This window comes from Chiloscyllium punctatum, unplaced genomic scaffold (assembly GCF_047496795.1).
Source record: "Chiloscyllium punctatum isolate Juve2018m unplaced genomic scaffold, sChiPun1.3 scaffold_761, whole genome shotgun sequence".
NCBI classification, from domain to species: Eukaryota; Metazoa; Chordata; class Chondrichthyes; order Orectolobiformes; family Hemiscylliidae; genus Chiloscyllium; species Chiloscyllium punctatum.
The window spans coordinates 2,336-19,745 of record NW_027310495.1 but is presented as its reverse complement, the minus strand read 5'-3'; the positions used below and the strand labels follow the sequence as shown (position 1 = coordinate 19,745).

Below are 17,410 nucleotides of genomic sequence, written 5' to 3'. Positions count from 1 at the left end.
GTGTGTGCGTGTACAGTGTGATCCCAGTGTGCGGTATTTAATGGACAGTGTGTGGGTGTACAGTGTGATCCCAGTGTGGTGTGTTTAATGGACAGTGTGTGGGTCAGTGTGATCCCAGTGTGGGGTGTTTAATGGACAGTGTGTGGGTGTACAGTGTGATCCCAGTGTGGGGTGTTTAATGGACAGTGTGTGGGTCAGTGTGATCCCAGTGTGGGGTGTTTAATGGACGGTGTGTGGGTGTACAGTGTGATCCCAGTGTGGGGTGTTTAATGGACAGTGTGTGGGTGTACAGTGTGATCCCAGTGTGGGGTGTTTAATGGACAGTGTGTGGGTCAGTGTGATCCCAGTGTGGGGTGTTTAATGGACGGTGTGTGGGTGTACAGTGTGATCCCAGTGTGGGGTGTTTAATGGACGGTGTGTGGGTGTACAGTGTGATCCCAGTGTGGGGTGTTTAATGGACGGTGTGTGGGTGTACAGTGTGATCCCAGTGTGGGGTGTTTAATGGACAGTGTGTGGGTGTACAGTGTGATCCCAGTGTGGGGTGTTTAATGGACAGTGTGTGGGTGTACAGTGTGATCCCAGTGTGCGGTGTTTAATGGACGGTGTGTGGGTGTACAGTGTGATCCCAGTGTGCGGTGTTTAATGGACGGTGTGTGGGTGTACAGTGTGATCCCAGTGTGCGGTATTTAATGGACAGTGTGTGGGTGTACAGTGTGATCCCAGTGTGGGGTGTTTAATGGACAGTGTGTGGGTCAGTGTGATCCCAGTGTAGGGTGTTTAATGGACAGTGTGTGGGTCAGTGTGATCCCAGTGTGGGGTGTTTAATGGACGGTGTGTGGGTGTACAGTGTGATCCCAGTGTGGGGTGTTTAATGGACGGTGTGTGGGTGTACAGTGTGATCCCAGTGTGGGGTGTTTAATGGACGGTGTGTGGGTGTACAGTGTGATCTCAGTGTGCGGTGTTTAATGGACGGTGTGTGGGTGTACAGTGTGATCCCAGTGTGGAGTGTTTAATGGACGGTGTGTGGGTGTACAGTGTGATCCCAGTGTGGAGTGTTTAATGGACGGTGTGTGGGTGTACAGTGTGACCCCAGTGTGGGGTGTTTAATGGACGGTGTGTGGGTGTACAGTGTGATCCCAGTGTGCGGTGTTTAATGGACGGTGTGTGGGTGTACAGTGTGATCCCAGTGTGCGGTGTTTAATGGACAGTGTGTGGGTGTACAGTGTGATCCCAGTGTGGGGTGTTTAATGGACAGTGTGTGGGTGTACAGTGTGATCCCAGTGTGGGGTGTTTAATGGACAGTGTGTGGGTGTACAGTGTGATCCCAGTCTGGGGTGTTTAATGGACGGTGTGTGGGTGTACAGTGTGATCCCAGTGTGCGGTGTTTAATGGACGGTGTGTGGGTGTACAGTGTGATCCCAGTGTGCGGTGTTTAATGGACGGTGTGTGGGTGTACAGTGTGATCCCAGTGTGGGGTGTTTAATGGACGGTGTGTGGGTGTACAGTGTGATCCCAGTGTGGGGTGTTTAATGGACAGTGTGTGGGTGTACAGTGTGATCCCAGTGTGCGGTGTTTAATGGACGGTGGTGTGGGTCAGTGTGATCCCAGTGTGCGGTGTTTAATGGACGGTGTGTGGGTGTACAGTGTGATCCCAGTGTGCGGTGTTTAATGGACGGTGTGTGGGTGTACAGTGTGATCCCAGTGTGGGGTGTTTAATGGACAGTGTGTGGGTGTACAGTGTGATCCCAGTGTGCGGTGTTTAATGGACAGTGTGTGGGTGTACAGTGTGATCCCAGTGTGGGGTGTTTAATGGACGGTGTGTGGGTGTACAGTGTGATCCCAGTGTGGGGTGTTTAATGGACGGTGTGTGGGTCAGTGTGATTCCAGTGTGCGGTGTTTAATGGACAGTGTGTGGGTCAGTGTGATTCCAGTGTGCGGTGTTTAATGGACAGTGTGTGGGTCAGTGTGATCCCAGTGTAGGGTGTTTAATGGACAGTGTGTGGGTCAGTGTGATCCCAGTGTGGTGTGTTTAATGGACGGTGTGTGGGTGTACAGTGTGATCCCAGTGTGGGGTGTTTAATGGACGGTGTGTGGGTGTACAGTGTGATCCCAGTGTGGGGTGTTTACTGGACGGTGTGTAGGTGTACAGTGTGATCCCAGTGTGCGGTGTTTAATGGACGGTGTGTGGGTGTACAGTGTGATCCCAGTGTGCGGTGTTTAATGGACAGTGTGTGGGTGTACAGTGTGATCCCAGTGTGGGGTGTTTAATGGACAGTGTGTGGGTGTACAGTGTGATCCCAGTGTGGGGTTTTTAATGGACAGTGTGTGGATGTACAGTGTGATCCCAGTGTGGGGTGTTTAATGGACAGTGTGTGGGTGTACAGTGTGATCCCAGTGTGGGGTGTTTAATGGACAGTGTGTGGGTGCACAGTGTGATCCCAGTGTGGGGTGTTTAATGGACGGTGTGTGGGTGTACAGTGTGATCCCAGTGTGGGGTGTTTAATGGACGGTGTGTGGGTGTACAGTGTGATCCCAGTGTGGGGTGTTTAATGGACGGTGTGTGGGTGTACAGTGTGATCCCAGTGTGCGTTGTTTAATGGACAGTGTGTGGGTGTACAGTGTGATCCCAGTGTGGGGTGTTTAATGGACAGTGTGTGGGTGTACAGTGTGATCCCAGTGTGGGGTGTTTAATGGACGGTGTGTGGGTGTACAGTGTGACCCCAGTGTGGGGTGTTTAATGGACAGTGTGTGGGTGTACAGTGTGACCCCAGTGTGGGGTGTTTAATGGACGGTGTGTGGGTGTACAGTGTGATCCCAGTGTGCGGTGTTTAATGGACAGTGTGTGGGTGTACAGTGTGATCCCAGTGTGGGGTGTTTAATGGACAGTGTGTGGGTCAGTGTGATCCCAGTGTGGGGTGTTTGATGGACAGTGTGTGGGTCAGTGTGATCCCAGTGTGGGGTGTTTAATGGACGGTGTGTGGGTGTACAGTGTGATCCCAGTGTGGGGTGTTTAATGGACGGTGTGTGGGTGTACAGTGTGATCCCAGTGTGGGGTGTTTAATGGACTGTGTGTGGGTGTACAGTGTGATCCCAGTGTGGGGTGTTTAATGGACAGTGTGTGGGTGAGTGTGATCCCAGTGTGGGGTGTTTAATGGACGGTGTGTGGGTGTACAGTGTGATCCCAGTGTGCGGTGTTTAATGGACAGTGTATGGGTGTACAGTGTGATCCCAGTGTGCGTTGTTTAATGGACAGTGTGTGGGTCAGTGTGATCCCAGTGTAGGGTGTTTAATGGACAGTGTGTGGGTCAGTGTGATCCCAGTGTGGGGTGTTTAATGGACAGTGTGTGGGTGTACAGTGTGATCCCAGTGTGGGGTGTTTAATGGACAATGTGTGCGTGTACAGTGTGATCCCAGTGTGCGGTGTTTAATGGACAGTGTGTGGGTCAGTGTGATCCCAGTGTGCGGTGTTTAATGGACAGTGTGTGGGTCAATGTGATCCCAGTGTAGGGTGTTTAATGGACAGTGTGTGGGTCAGTGTGATCCCAGTGTGGGGTGTTGAATGGACGGTGTGTGGGTGTACAGTGTGATCCCAGTGTGGGGTGTTTAATGGACGGTGTGTGGGTGTACAGTGTGATCCCAGTGTGCGGTGTTTAATGGACGGTGTGTGGGTGTACAGTGTGATCCCAGTGTGCGGTGTTTAATGGACAGTGTGTGGGTGTACAGTGTGATCCCAGTGTGGGGTGTTTAATGGACAGTGTGTGGGTGTACAGTGTGATCCCAGTGTGGGGTGTTTAATGGACAGTGTGTGGGTGTACAGTGTGATCCCAGTGTGGGGTGTTTAATGGACGGTGTGTGGGTGTACAGTGTGATCCCAGTGTGGGGTGTTTAATGGACGGTGTCTGGGTGTACAGTGTGATCCCAGTGTGGGGTGTTTAATGGACGGTGTGTGGGTGTACAGTGTGATCCCAGTGTGGGGTGTTTAATGGACGGTGTGTGGGTGTACAGTGTGATCCCAGTGTGGGGTGTTTAATGGACGGTGTGTGGGTGTACAGTGTGATCCCAGTGTGGGGTGTTTAATGGACGGTGTGTGGGTGTACAGTGTGATCCCAGTGTGGGGTGTTTAATGGACGGTGTGTGGGTGTACAGTGTGATCCCAGTGTGCGGTGTTTAATGGACAGTGTGTGGGTGTACAGTGTGATCCCAGTGTGGGGTGTTTAATGGACAGTGTGTGGGTCAGTGTGATCCCAGTGTGGGGTGTTTAATGGACAGTGTGTGGGTGTACAGTGTGACCCCAGTGTGGGGTGTTTAATGGACAGTGTGTGGGTCAGTGTGACCCCAGTGTGGGGTGTTTAATGGACAGTGTGTGGGTCAGTGTGATCCCAGTGTGGGGTGTTTAATGGACGGTGTGTGGGTGTACAGTGTGATCCCAGTGTGGGGTGTTTAATGGACAGTGTGTGGGTGTACAGTGTGATCCCAGTGTGGGGTGTTTAATGGACAGTGTGTGGGTGTACAGTGTGACCCCAGTGTGGGGTGTTTAATGGACGGTGTGTGGGTGTACAGTGTGATCCCAGTGTGCGGTGTTTAATGGACAGTGTGTGGGTGTACAGTGTGATCCCAGTGTGGGGTGTTTAATGGACAGTGTGTGGGTCAGTGTGATCCCAGTGTGGGGTGTTTGATGGACGGTGTGTGGGTGTACAGTGTGACCCCAGTGTGGGGTGTTTAATGGACGGTGTGTGGGTGTACAGTGTGATCCCAGTGTGCGGTGTTTAATGGACAGTGTGTGGGTGTACAGTGTGATCCCAGTGTGGGGTGTTTAATGGACAGTGTGTGGGTGTACAGTGTGATCCCAGTGTGCGGTGTTTAATGGACAGTGTGTGGGTGTACAGTGTGATCCCAGTTTGCGGTGTTTAATGGACAGTGTGTGGGTCAGTGTGATCCCAGTGTAGGGTGTTTAATGGACAGTGTGTGGGTCAGTGTGATCCCAGTGTGGGGTGTTTAATGGACGGTGTGTGGGTGTACAGTGTGATCCCAGTGTGGGGTGTTTAATGGACGGTGTGTGGGTGTACAGTGTGATCCCAGTGTGGGGTGTTTAATGGACGGTGTGTGGGTGTACAGTGTGATCCCAGTGTGGGGTGTTTAATGGACAGTGTGTGGGTGTACAGTGTGATCCCAGTGTGGGGTGTTTAATGGACAGTGTGTGGGTCAGTGTGATCCCAGTGTGCGGTGTTTAATGGACAGTGTGTGGGTCAGTGTGATCCCAGTGTAGGGTGTTTAATGGACAGTGTGTGGGTCAGTGTGATCCCAGTGTGGGGTGTTTAATGGACAGTGTGTGGGTGTACAGTGTGATCCCAGTGTGGGGTGTTTAATGGACAGTGTGTGGGTGTACAGTGTGATCCCAGTGTGGGGTGTTTAATGGACAGTGTGTGGGTGTACAGTGTGATCCCAGTGTGGGGTGTTTAATGGACGGTATGTGGGTGTACAGTGTGATCCCAGTGTGGGGTGTTTAATGGACGGTGTGTGGGTGTACAGTGTGATCCCAGTGTGGGGTGTTTAATGGACGGTGTGTGGGTGTACAGTGTGATCCCAGTGTGCGGTGTTTAATGGACAGTGTGTGGGTGTACAGTGTGATCCCAGTGTGGGGTGTTTAATGGACAGTGTGTGGGTGTACAGTGTGATCCCAGTGTGGGGTGTTTAATGGACGGTGTGTGGGTGTACAGTGTGATCCCAGTGTGGGGTGTTTAATGGACAGTGTGTGGGTGTACAGTGTGATCCCAGTGTGGGGTGTTTAATGGACAGTGTGTGGGTGTACAGTGTGATCCCAGTGTGGGGTGTTTAATGGACAGTGTGTGGGTGTACAGTGTGATCCCAGTGTGCGGTGTTTAATGGACGGTGTGTGGGTGTACAGTGTGATCCCAGTGTGCGGTGTTTAATGAACGGTGTGTGCGTGTACAGTGTGATCCCAGTGTGCGGTATTTAATGGACAGTGTGTGGGTGTACAGTGTGATCCCAGTGTGGGGTGTTTAATGGACAGTGTGTGGGTCAGTGTGATCCCAGTGTGGGGTGTTTAATGGACAGTGTGTGGGTGTACAGTGTGATCCCAGTGTGGGGTGTTTAATGGACAGTGTGTGGGTCAGTGTGATCCCAGTGTGGGGTGTTTAATGGACGGTGTGTGGGTGTACAGTGTGATCCCAGTGTGGGGTGTTTAATGGACAGTGTGTGGGTGTACAGTGTGATCCCAGTGTGGGGTGTTTAATGGACAGTGTGTGGGTCAGTGTGATCCCAGTGTGGGGTGTTTAATGGACGGTGTGTGGGTGTACAGTGTGATCCCAGTGTGGGGTGTTTAATGGACGGTGTGTGGGTGTACAGTGTGATCCCAGTGTGGGGTGTTTAATGGACGGTGTGTGGGTGTACAGTGTGATCCCAGTGTGGGGTGTTTAATGGACAGTGTGTGGGTGTACAGTGTGATCCCAGTGTGGGGTGTTTAATGGACAGTGTGTGGGTGTACAGTGTGATCCCAGTGTGCGGTGTTTAATGGACGGTGTGTGGGTGTACAGTGTGATCCCAGTGTGCGGTGTTTAATGGACGGTGTGTGGGTGTACAGTGTGATCCCAGTGTGCGGTATTTAATGGACAGTGTGTGGGTGTACAGTGTGATCCCAGTGTGGGGTGTTTAATGGACAGTGTGTGGGTCAGTGTGATCCCAGTGTAGGGTGTTTAATGGACAGTGTGTGGGTCAGTGTGATCCCAGTGTGGGGTGTTTAATGGACGGTGTGTGGGTGTACAGTGTGATCCCAGTGTGGGGTGTTTAATGGACGGTGTGTGGGTGTACAGTGTGATCCCAGTGTGGGGTGTTTAATGGACGGTGTGTGGGTGTACAGTGTGATCTCAGTGTGCGGTGTTTAATGGACGGTGTGTGCGTGTACAGTGTGATCCCAGTGTGGGGTGTTTAATGGACAGTGTGTGGGTGTACAGTGTGATCCCAGTGTGGGGTGTTTAATGGACGGTGTGTGGGTGTACAGTGTGATCCCAGTGTGGGGTGTTTAATGGACGGTGTGTGGGTGTACAGTGTGATCCCAGTGTGGAGTGTTTAATGGACGGTGTGTGGGTGTACAGTGTGATCCCAGTGTGGAGTGTTTAATGGACGGTGTGTGGGTGTACAGTGTGATCCCAGTGTGGGGTGTTTAATGGACGGTGTGTGGGTGTACAGTGTGATCCCAGTGTGCGGTGTTTAATGGACGGTGTGTGGGTGTACAGTGTGATCCCAGTGTGCGGTGTTTAATGGACAGTGTGTGGGTGTACAGTGTGATCCCAGTGTGGGGTGTTTAATGGACAGTGTGTGGGTGTACAGTGTGATCCCAGTGTGGGGTGTTTAATGGACAGTGTGTGGGTGTACAGTGTGATCCCAGTGTGGGGTGTTTAATGGACGGTGTGTGGGTGTACAGTGTGATCCCAGTGTGCGGTGTTTAATGGACGGTGTGTGGGTGTACAGTGTGATCCCAGTGTGCGGTGTTTAATGGACGGTGTGTGGGTGTACAGTGTGATCCCAGTGTGGGGTGTTTAATGGACAGTGTGTGGGTCAGTGTGATCCCAGTGTGGGGTGTTTAATGGACAGTGTGTGGGTCAGTGTGATCCCAGTGTGCGGTGTTTAATGGACAGTGTGTGGGTCAGTGTGATCCCAGTGTGCGGTGTTTAATGGACGGTGGTGTGGGTCAGTGTGATCCCAGTGTGGGGTGTTTAATGGACAGTGTGTGGGTGTACAGTGTGATCCCAGTGTGCGGTGTTTAATGGACAGTGTGTGGGTGTACAGTGTGATCCCAGTGTGGGGTGTTTAATGGACGGTGTGTGGGTGTACAGTGTGATCCCAGTGTGGGGTGTTTAATGGACGGTGTGTGGGTGTACAGTGTGATCCCAGTGTGGGGTGTTTAATGGACGGTGTGTGGGTGTACAGTGTGATCCCAGTGTGGGGTGTTTAATGGACGGTGTGTGGGTGTACAGTGTGATCCCAGTGTGGGGTGTTTAATGGACGGTGTGTGGGTGTACAGTGTGATCCCACTGTGGGGTGTTTAATGGACGGTGTGTGGGTGTACAGTGTGATCCCAGTGTGCGGTGTTTAATGGACGGTGGTGTGGGTCAGTGTGATCCCAGTGTGCGGTGTTTAATGGACGGTGTGTGGGTGTACAGTGTGATCCCAGTGTGCGGTGTTTAATGGACGGTGTGTGGGTGTACAGTGTGATCCCAGTGTGGGGTGTTTAATGGACAGTGTGTGGGTGTACAGTGTGATCCCAGTGTGCGGTGTTTAATGGACAGTGTGTGGGTGTACAGTGTGATCCCAGTGTGGGGTGTTTAATGGACGGTGTGTGGGTGTACAGTGTGATCCCAGTGTGGGGTGTTTAATGGACAGTGTGTGGGTCAGTGTGATCCCAGTGTGCGGTGTTTAATGGACAGTGTGTGGGTCAGTGTGATCCCAGTGTAGGGTGTTTAATGGACAGTGTGTGGGTCAGTGTGATCCCAGTGTGGTGTGTTTAATGGACGGTGTGTGGGTGTACAGTGTGATCCCAGTGTGGGGTGTTTAATGGACGGTGTGTGGGTGTACAGTGTGATCCCAGTGTGGGGTGTTTAATGGACGGTGTGTAGGTGTACAGTGTGATCCCAGTGTGCGGTGTTTAATGGACGGTGTGTGGGTGTACAGTGTGATCCCAGTGTGCGGTGTTTAATGGACAGTGTGTGGGTGTACAGTGTGATCCCAGTGTGGGGTGTTTAATGGACAGTGTGTGGGTGTACAGTGTGATCCCAGTGTGGGGTGTTTAATGGACAGTGTGTGGATGTACAGTGTGATCCCAGTGTGGGGTGTTTAATGGACAGTGTGTGGGTGTACAGTGTGATCCCAGTGTGGGGTGTTTAATGGACAGTGTGTGGGTGCACAGTGTGATCCCAGTGTGGGGTGTTTAATGGACGGTGTGTGGGTGTACAGTGTGATCCCAGTGTGGGGTGTTTAATGGACGGTGTGTGGGTGTACAGTGTGATCCCAGTGTGGGGTGTTTAATGGACGGTGTGTGGGTGTACAGTGTGATCCCAGTGTGCGTTGTTTAATGGACAGTGTGTGGGTGTACAGTGTGATCCCAGTGTGGGGTGTTTAATGGACAGTGTGTGGGTGTACAGTGTGATCCCAGTGTGGGGTGTTTAATGGACGGTGTGTGGGTGTACAGTGTGACCCCAGTGTGGGGTGTTTAATGGACAGTGTGTGGGTGTACAGTGTGACCCCAGTGTGGGGTGTTTAATGGACGGTGTGTGGGTGTACAGTGTGATCCCAGTGTGCGGTGTTTAATGGACAGTGTGTGGGTGTACAGTGTGATCCCAGTGTGGGGTGTTTAATGGACAGTGTGTGGGTCAGTGTGATCCCAGTGTGGGGTGTTTGATGGACAGTGTGTGGGTCAGTGTGATCCCAGTGTGGGGTGTTTAATGGACGGTGTGTGGGTGTACAGTGTGATCCCAGTGTGGGGTGTTTAATGGACGGTGTGTGGGTGTACAGTGTGATCCCAGTGTGGGGTGTTTAATGGACTGTGTGTGGGTGTACAGTGTGATCCCAGTGTGGGGTGTTTAATGGACAGTGTGTGGGTGAGTGTGATCCCAGTGTGGGGTGTTTAATGGACGGTGTGTGGGTGTACAGTGTGATCCCAGTGTGCGGTGTTTAATGGACAGTGTATGGGTGTACAGTGTGATCCCAGTGTGCGTTGTTTAATGGACAGTGTGTGGGTCAGTGTGATCCCAGTGTAGGGTGTTTAATGGACAGTGTGTGGGTCAGTGTGATCCCAGTGTGGGGTGTTTAATGGACAGTGTGTGGGTGTACAGTGTGATCCCAGTGTGGGGTGTTTAATGGACAGTGTGTGCGTGTACAGTGTGATCCCAGTGTGCGGTGTTTAATGGACAGTGTGTGGGTCAGTGTGATCCCAGTGTGCGGTGTTTAATGGACAGTGTGTGGGTCAGTGTGATCCCAGTGTAGGGTGTTTAATGGACAGTGTGTGGGTCAGTGTGATCCCAGTGTGGGGTGTTTAATGGACGGTGTGTGGGTGTACAGTGTGATCCCAGTGTGCGGTGTTTAATGGACAGTGTGTGGGTGTACAGTGTGATCCCAGTGTGGGGTGTTTAATGGACAGTGTGTGGGTGTACAGTGTGATCCCAGTGTGGGGTGTTTAATGGACAGTGTGTGGGTGTACAGTGTGATCCCAGTGTGGGGTGTTTAATGGACAGTGTGTGGGTGTACAGTGTGATCCCAGTGTGGGGTGTTTAATGGACAGTGTGTGGGTGTACAGTGTGATCCCAGTGTGGGGTGTTTAATGGACGGTGTGTGGGTGTACAGTGTGATCCCAGTGTGGGGTGTTTAATGGACGGTGTGTGGGTGTACAGTGTGATCCCAGTGTGGGGTGTTTAATGGACGGTGTGTGGGTGTACAGTGTGATCCCAGTGTGGGGTGTTTAATGGACGGTGTGTGGGTGTACAGTGTGATCCCAGTGTGGGGTGTTTAATGGACGGTGTGTGGGTGTACAGTGTGATCCCAGTGTGGGGTGTTTAATGGACGGTGTGTGGGTGTACAGTGTGATCCCAGTGTGGGGTGTTTAATGGACGGTGTGTGGGTGTACAGTGTGATCCCAGTGTGGGGTGTTTAATGGACAGTGTGTGGGTGTACAGTGTGATCCCAGTGTGGGGTGTTTAATGGACAGTGTGTGGGTGTACAGTGTGATCCCAGTGTGGGGTGTTTAATGGACAGTGTGTGGGTGTACAGTGTGATCCCAGTGTGGGGTGTTTAATGGACAGTGTGTGGGTGTACAGTGTGATCCCAGTGTGGGGTGTTTAATGGACGGCGTGTGGGTGTACAGTGTGATCCCAGTGTGCGGTGTTTAATGGACGGCGTGTGGGTGTACAGTGTGATCCCAGTGTGCGGTATTTAATGGACAGTGTGTGGGTGTACAGTGTGATCCCAGTGTGGGGTGTTTAATGGACAGTGTGTGGGTCAGTGTGATCCCAGTGTGGGGTGTTTAATGGACAGTGTGTGGGTCAGTGTGATCCCAGTGTGGGGTGTTTAATGGACGGTGTGTGGGTGTACAGTGTGATCCCAGTGTGGGGTGTTTAATGGACGGTGTGTGGGTGTACAGTGTGATCCCAGTGTGGGGTGTTTAATGGACGGTGTGTGGGTGTACAGTGTGATCCCAGTGTGGGGTGTTTAATGGACGGTGTGTGGGTGTACAGTGTGATCCCAGTGTGGGGTGTTTAATGGACAGTGTGTGGGTCAGTGTGATCCCAGTGTAGGGTGTTTAATGGACAGTGTGTGGGTCAGTGTGATCCCAGTGTGCGGTGTTTAATGGATGGTGTGTGGGTGTACAGTGTGATCCCAGTGTGCGGTGTTTAATGGACGGTGTGTGGGTGTACAGTGTGATCCCAGTGTGGGGTGTTTAATGGACAGTGTGTGGGTCAGTGTGATCCCAGTGTGGGGTGTTTAATGGACAGTGTGTGGGTGTACAGTGTGATCCCAGTGTGCGGTATTTAATGGACAGTGTGTGGGTGTACAGTGTGATCCCAGTGTGCGGTATTTAATGGACAGTGTGTGCGTGTACAGTGTGATCCCAGTGTGCGGTGTTTAATGGACAGTGTGTGGGTCAGTGTGATCCCAGTGTGCGGTGTTTAATGGACAGTGTGTGGGTCAGTGTGATCCCAGTGTAGGGTGTTTAATGGACAGTGTGTGGGTCAGTGTGATCCCAGTGTGGGGTGTTTAATGGACGGTGTGTGGGTGTACAGTGTGATCCCAGTGTGGGGTGTTTAATGGACGGTGTGTGGGTGTACAGTGTGATCCCAGTGTGGGGTGTTTAATGGACGGTGTGTGGGTGTACAGTGTGATCCCAGTGTGCGGTGTTTAATGGACGGTGTGTGGGTGTACAGTGTGATCCCAGTGTGCGGTGTTTAATGGACAGTGTGTGGGTGTACAGTGTGATCCCAGTGTGGGGTGTTTAATGGACAGTGTGTGGGTGTACAGTGTGATCCCAGTGTGGGGTGTTTAATGGACAGTGTGTGGGTGTACAGTGTGATCCCAGTGTGGGGTGTTTAATGGACAGTGTGTGGGTGTACAGTGTGATCCCAGTGTGGGGTGTTTAATGGACAGTGTGTGGGTGTACAGTGTGATCCCAGTGTGGGGTGTTTAATGGACGGTGTGTGGGTGTACAGTGTGATCCCAGTGTGGGGTGTTTAATGGACGGTGTGTGGGTGTACAGTGTGATCCCAGTGTGGGGTGTTTAATGTACGGTGTGTGGGTGTACAGTGTGATCCCAGTGTGGGGTGTTTAATGGACGGTGTGTGGGTGTACAGTGTGATCCCAGTGTGGGGTGTTTAATGGACGGTGTGTGGGTGTACAGTGTGATCCCAGTGTGGGGTGTTTAATGGACGGTGTGTGGGTGTACAGTGTGATCCCAGTGTGGGGTGTTTAATGGACGGTGTGTGGGTGTACAGTGTGATCCCAGTGTGGGGTGTTTAATGGACGGTGTGTGGGTGTACAGTGTGATCCCAGTGTGGGCTGTTTAATGGACAGTGTGTGGGTGTACAGTGTGATCCCAGTGTGGGGTGTTTAATGGACAGTGTGTGGGTGTACAGTGTGATCCCAGTGTGGGGTGTTTAATGGACAGTGTGTGGGTGTACAGTGTGATCCCAGTGTGGGGTGTTTAATGGACGGTGTGTGGGTCAGTGTGATCCCAGTGTGGGGTGTTTAATGGACAGTGTGTGGGTGTACAGTGTGATCCCAGTGTGGGGTGTTTAATGGACAGTGTGTGGGTCAGTGTGATCCCAGTGTGCGGTATTTAATGGACAGTGTGTGGGTGTACAGTGTGATCCCAGTGTGCGGTGTTTAATGGACGGTGTGTGGGTGTACAGTGTGATCCCAGTGTGGGGTGTTTAATGGACGGTGTGTGGGTGTACAGTGTGATCCCAGTGTGGGGTGTTTAATGGACGGCGTGTGGGTGTACAGTGTGATCCCAGTGTGCGGTGTTTAATGGACGGTGTGTGGGTGTACAGTGTGATCCCAGTGTGCGGTATTTAATGGACAGTGTGTGGGTGTACAGTGTGATCCCAGTGTGGGGTGTTTAATGGACAGTGTGTGGGTCAGTGTGATCCCAGTGTGGGGTGTTTAATGGACAGTGTGTGGGTCAGTGTGATCCCAGTGTGGGGTGTTTAATGGACGGTGTGTGGGTGTACAGTGTGATCCCAGTGTGGGGTGTTTAATGGACGGTGTGTGGGTGTACAGTGTGATCCCAGTGTGGGGTGTTTAATGGACAGTGTGTGGGTGTACAGTGTGATCCCAGTGTGGGGTGTTTAATGGACAGTGTGTGGGTGTACAGTGTGATCCCAGTGTGGGGTGTTTAATGGACAGTGTGTGGGTGTACAGTGTGATCCCAGTGTGGGGTGTTTAATGGACAGTGTGTGGGTGTACAGTGTGATCCCAGTGTGCGGTGTTTAATGGACGGTGTGTGGGTGTACAGTGTGATCCCAGTGTGCGGTGTTTAATGGACGGTGTGTGGGTGTACAGTGTGATCCCAGTGTGCGGTATTTAATGGACAGTGTGTGGGTGTACAGTGTGATCCCAGTGTGCGGTATTTAATGGACAGTGTGTGGGTGTACAGTGTGATCCCAGTGTGGGGTGTTTAATGGACAGTGTGTGGGTCAGTGTGATCCCAGTGTGGGGTGTTTAATGGACAGTGTGTGGGTCAGTGTGATCCCAGTGTGGGGTGTTTAATGGACGGTGTGTGGGTGTACAGTGTGATCCCAGTGTGGGGTGTTTAATGGACGGTGTGTGGGTGTACAGTGTGATCCCAGTGTGGGGTGTTTAATGGACAGTGTGTGGGTGTACAGTGTGATCCCAGTGTGGGGTGTTTAATGGACGGTGTGTGTACAGTGTGATCCCAGTGTGCGGTGTTTAATGGACGGTGTGTGGGTGTACAGTGTGATCCCAGTGTGGGGTGTTTAATGGATGGTGTGTGGGTGTACAGTGTGATCCCAGTGTGGGGTATTTAATGGACGGTGTGTGGGTGTACAGTGTGATCTCAGTGTGCGGTGTTTAATGGACGGTGTGTGGGTGTACAGTGTGATCCCAGTGTGGGGTGTTTAATGGACAGTGTGTGGGTCAGTGTGATCCCAGTGTGGGGTGTTTAATGGACAGTGTGTGGGTCAGTGTGATCCCAGTGTGCGGTGTTTAATGGACAGTGTGTGGGTCAGTGTGATCCCAGTGTGCGGTGTTTAATGGACGGTGGTGTGGGTCAGTGTGATCCCAGTGTGGGGTGTTTAATGGACAGTGTGTGGGTGTACAGTGTGATCCCAGTGTGCGGTGTTTAATGGACAGTGTGTGGGTGTACAGTGTGATCCCAGTGTGGGGTGTTTAATGGACGGTGTGTGGGTGTACAGTGTGATCCCAGTGTGGGGTGTTTAATGGACGGTGTGTGGGTGTACAGTGTGATCCCAGTGTGGGGTGTTTAATGGACGGTGTGTGGGTGTACTGTGTGATCCCAGTGTGGGGTGTTTAATGGACGGTGTGTGGGTGTACAGTGTGATCCCAGTGTGGGGTGTTTAATGGACAGTGTGTGGGTGTACAGTGTGATCCCAGTGTGCGGTGTTTAATGGACGGTGGTGTGGGTCAGTGTGATCCCAGTGTGGGGTGTTTAATGGACAGTGTGTGGGTGTACAGTGTGATCCCAGTGTGCGGTGTTTAATGGACGGTGGTGTGGGTCAGTGTGATCCCAGTGTGGGGTGTTTAATGGACAGTGTGTGGGTCAGTGTGATCCCAGTGTGCGGTGTTTAATGGACGGTGTGTGGGTGTACAGTGTGATCCCAGTGTGCGGTGTTTAATGGACGGTGTGTGGGTGTACAGTGTGATCCCAGTGTGGGGTGTTTAATGGACAGTGTGTGGGTGTACAGTGTGATCCCAGTGTGCGGTGTTTAATGGACAGTGTGTGGGTGTACAGTGTGATCCCAGTGTGGGTGTTTAATGGACAGTGTGTGGGTGTACAGTGTGATCCCAGTGTGGGGTGTTTAATGGACAGTGTGTGGATGTACAGTGTGATCCCAGTGTGGGGTGTTTAATGGACGGTGTGTGGGTGTACAGTGTGATCCCAGTGTGGGGTGTTTAATGGACGGTGTGTGGGTGTACAGTGTGATCCCAGTGTGCGGTGTTTAATGGACAGTGTGTGGGTGTACAGTGTGATCCCAGTGTAGGGTGTTTAATGGACAGTGTGTGGGTGTACAGTGTGATCCCAGTGTGGGGTGTTTAATGGACAGTGTGTGGGTGTACAGTGTGATCCCAGTGTGGGGTGTTTAATGGACAGTGTATGGATCATTGTGATCCCAGTGTGGGGTGTTTAATGGACGGTGTGTGGGTGTACAGTGTGATCCCAGTGTGGGGTGTTTAATGGACGGTGTGTGGGTGTACAGTGTGATTCCAGTGTGGGGTGTTTAATGGACGGTGTGTGGGTGTACAGTGTGATCCCAGTGTGGGGTGTTTAATGGACGGTGTGTGGGTGTACAGTGTGATCCCAGTGTGCGGTGTTTAATGGACGGTGTGTGGGTGTACAGTGTGATCCCAGTGTGGGTTGTTTAATGGACGGTGTGTGGGTGTACAGTGTGATCCCAGTGTGGGTTGTTTAATGGATGGTGTGTGGGTGTACAGTGTGATCCCAGTGTGGGGTGTTTAATGGACGGTGTGTGGGTGTACAGTGTGATCCCAGTGTGCGGTGTTTAATGGACGGTGTGTGGGTGTACAGTGTGATCCCAGTGTGCGGTGTTTAATGGACGGTGTGTGGGTGTACAGTGTGATCCCAGTCTGCGGTGTTTAATGGACAGTGTGTGGGTCAGTGTGATCCCAGTGTGGGGTGTTTAATGGACAGTGTGTGGGTGTACAGTGTGATCCCAGTGTGGTGTGTTTAATGGACAGTGTGTGGGTGTACAGTGTGATCCCACTGTGGGGTGTTTAATGGACGGTGTGTGGGTGTACAGTGTGATCCCAGTGTGCGGTGTTTAATGGACGGTGTGTGGGTGTACAGTGTGATCCCAGTGTGGGGTGTTTAATGGACAGTGTGTGGGTGTACAGTGTGATCCCAGTGTGGGGTGTTTAATGGACGGTGTGTGGGTGTACAGTGTGATCCCAGTGTGGGGTGTTTAATGGACGGTGTGTGGGTGTACAGTGTGATCCCAGTGTGGGGTGTTTAATGGACGGTGTGTGGGTGTACAGTGTGATCCCAGTGTGGGTTGTTTAATGGACGGTGTGTGGGTGTACAGTGTGATCCCAGTGTGGGGTGTTTAATGGACGGTGTGTGGGTGTACAGTGTGATCCCAGTGTGCAGTGTTTAATGGACGGTGTGTGGGTGTACAGTGTGATCCCAGTGTGCGGTGTTTAATGGACAGTGTGTGGGTCAGTGTGATCCCAGTGTGGGGTGTTTAATGGACAGTGTGTGGGTGTACAGTGTGATCCCAGTGTGGGGTGTTTAATGGACAGTGTGTGGGTGTACAGTGTGATCCCAGTGTGGGGTGTTTAATGGACGGTGTGTGGGTGTACAGTGTGATCCCAGTGTGCGGTGTTTAATGGACGGTGTGTGGGTGTACAGTGTGATCCCAGTGTGGGGTGTTTAATGGACAGTGTGTGGGTGTACAGTGTGATCCCAGTGTGCGGTGTTTAATGGACGGTGTGTGGGTGTACAGTGTGATCCCAGTGTGCGGTGTTTAATGGACAGTGTGTGGGTGTACAGTGTGATCCCAGTGTGCGGTGTTTAATGGACAGTGTGTGGGTGTACAGTGTGATCCCAGTGTGCGGTGTTTAATGGACGGTGGTGTGCTGCAGGAATCCCTCTGAAACCGATGCTCGCCCACCCAACAAAAGGCATTGGGGAAGTGATGAAGAGGTTCGATGAAGCCGCGTTTACCTGCGAGTACAAATACGATGGGGAGAGAGCACAGGTGAGTACCGCGCCTGGACATTCGCCTCACTCCTGACCCCGTGTTTATAGAATCTGCAGTTTGGAGCTGGTCTCCTGCCTCTCTCTCTCCATCTCTCTGTCCCCATCTCTCTCTCTAATTGTTTTTGTCTTTCCCCTCTCTTGTCTGTCTCTGTCTCTTACTTTCTCTCTCTCTCACTGTCCTCTCTGTCTCCCTCCCTCTTTTTCTCTCTCTCTCTCTCCCCCAACTGTGTCTTTGTCTCCTCCTCTCTCCCTCTCTCTCACTCTCTGTCTCTCCCACCCTCTCTCTATCTTTCACGTTCCCTCCTCTTCGCTCTGTGTCTCCATGTCTGTCTCTCTCCCTCTTTCTCTCTGTATCTCTCTCCTGCCCTCCCTCCTTCTCTGTGTCACTTTACCTTCTCTCATGGAGTTATAGAGATCGTGTTGCACGGAAAC

The 17,410-nt window shown here is 52.1% G+C and overlaps 1 protein-coding gene across 1 annotated transcript in view; it reads left to right on the top strand.

Moving 5' to 3' along the window:
• Nucleotides 1-16,976, top strand: part of LOC140473887 (DNA ligase 1-like) — a gene marked incomplete at its 3' end in the record, with an annotated part of 52,801 nt that extends 35,825 nt beyond the window's left edge. The window contains exon 4 of the mRNA XM_072567648.1: nucleotides 16,861-16,976. Coding sequence (XP_072423749.1) covers nucleotides 16,861-16,976 — 116 coding nt within the window. The remainder of the gene's footprint in view (nucleotides 1-16,860) is intronic.
• Between the last annotated feature and the right edge of the window lie 434 nt (nucleotides 16,977-17,410).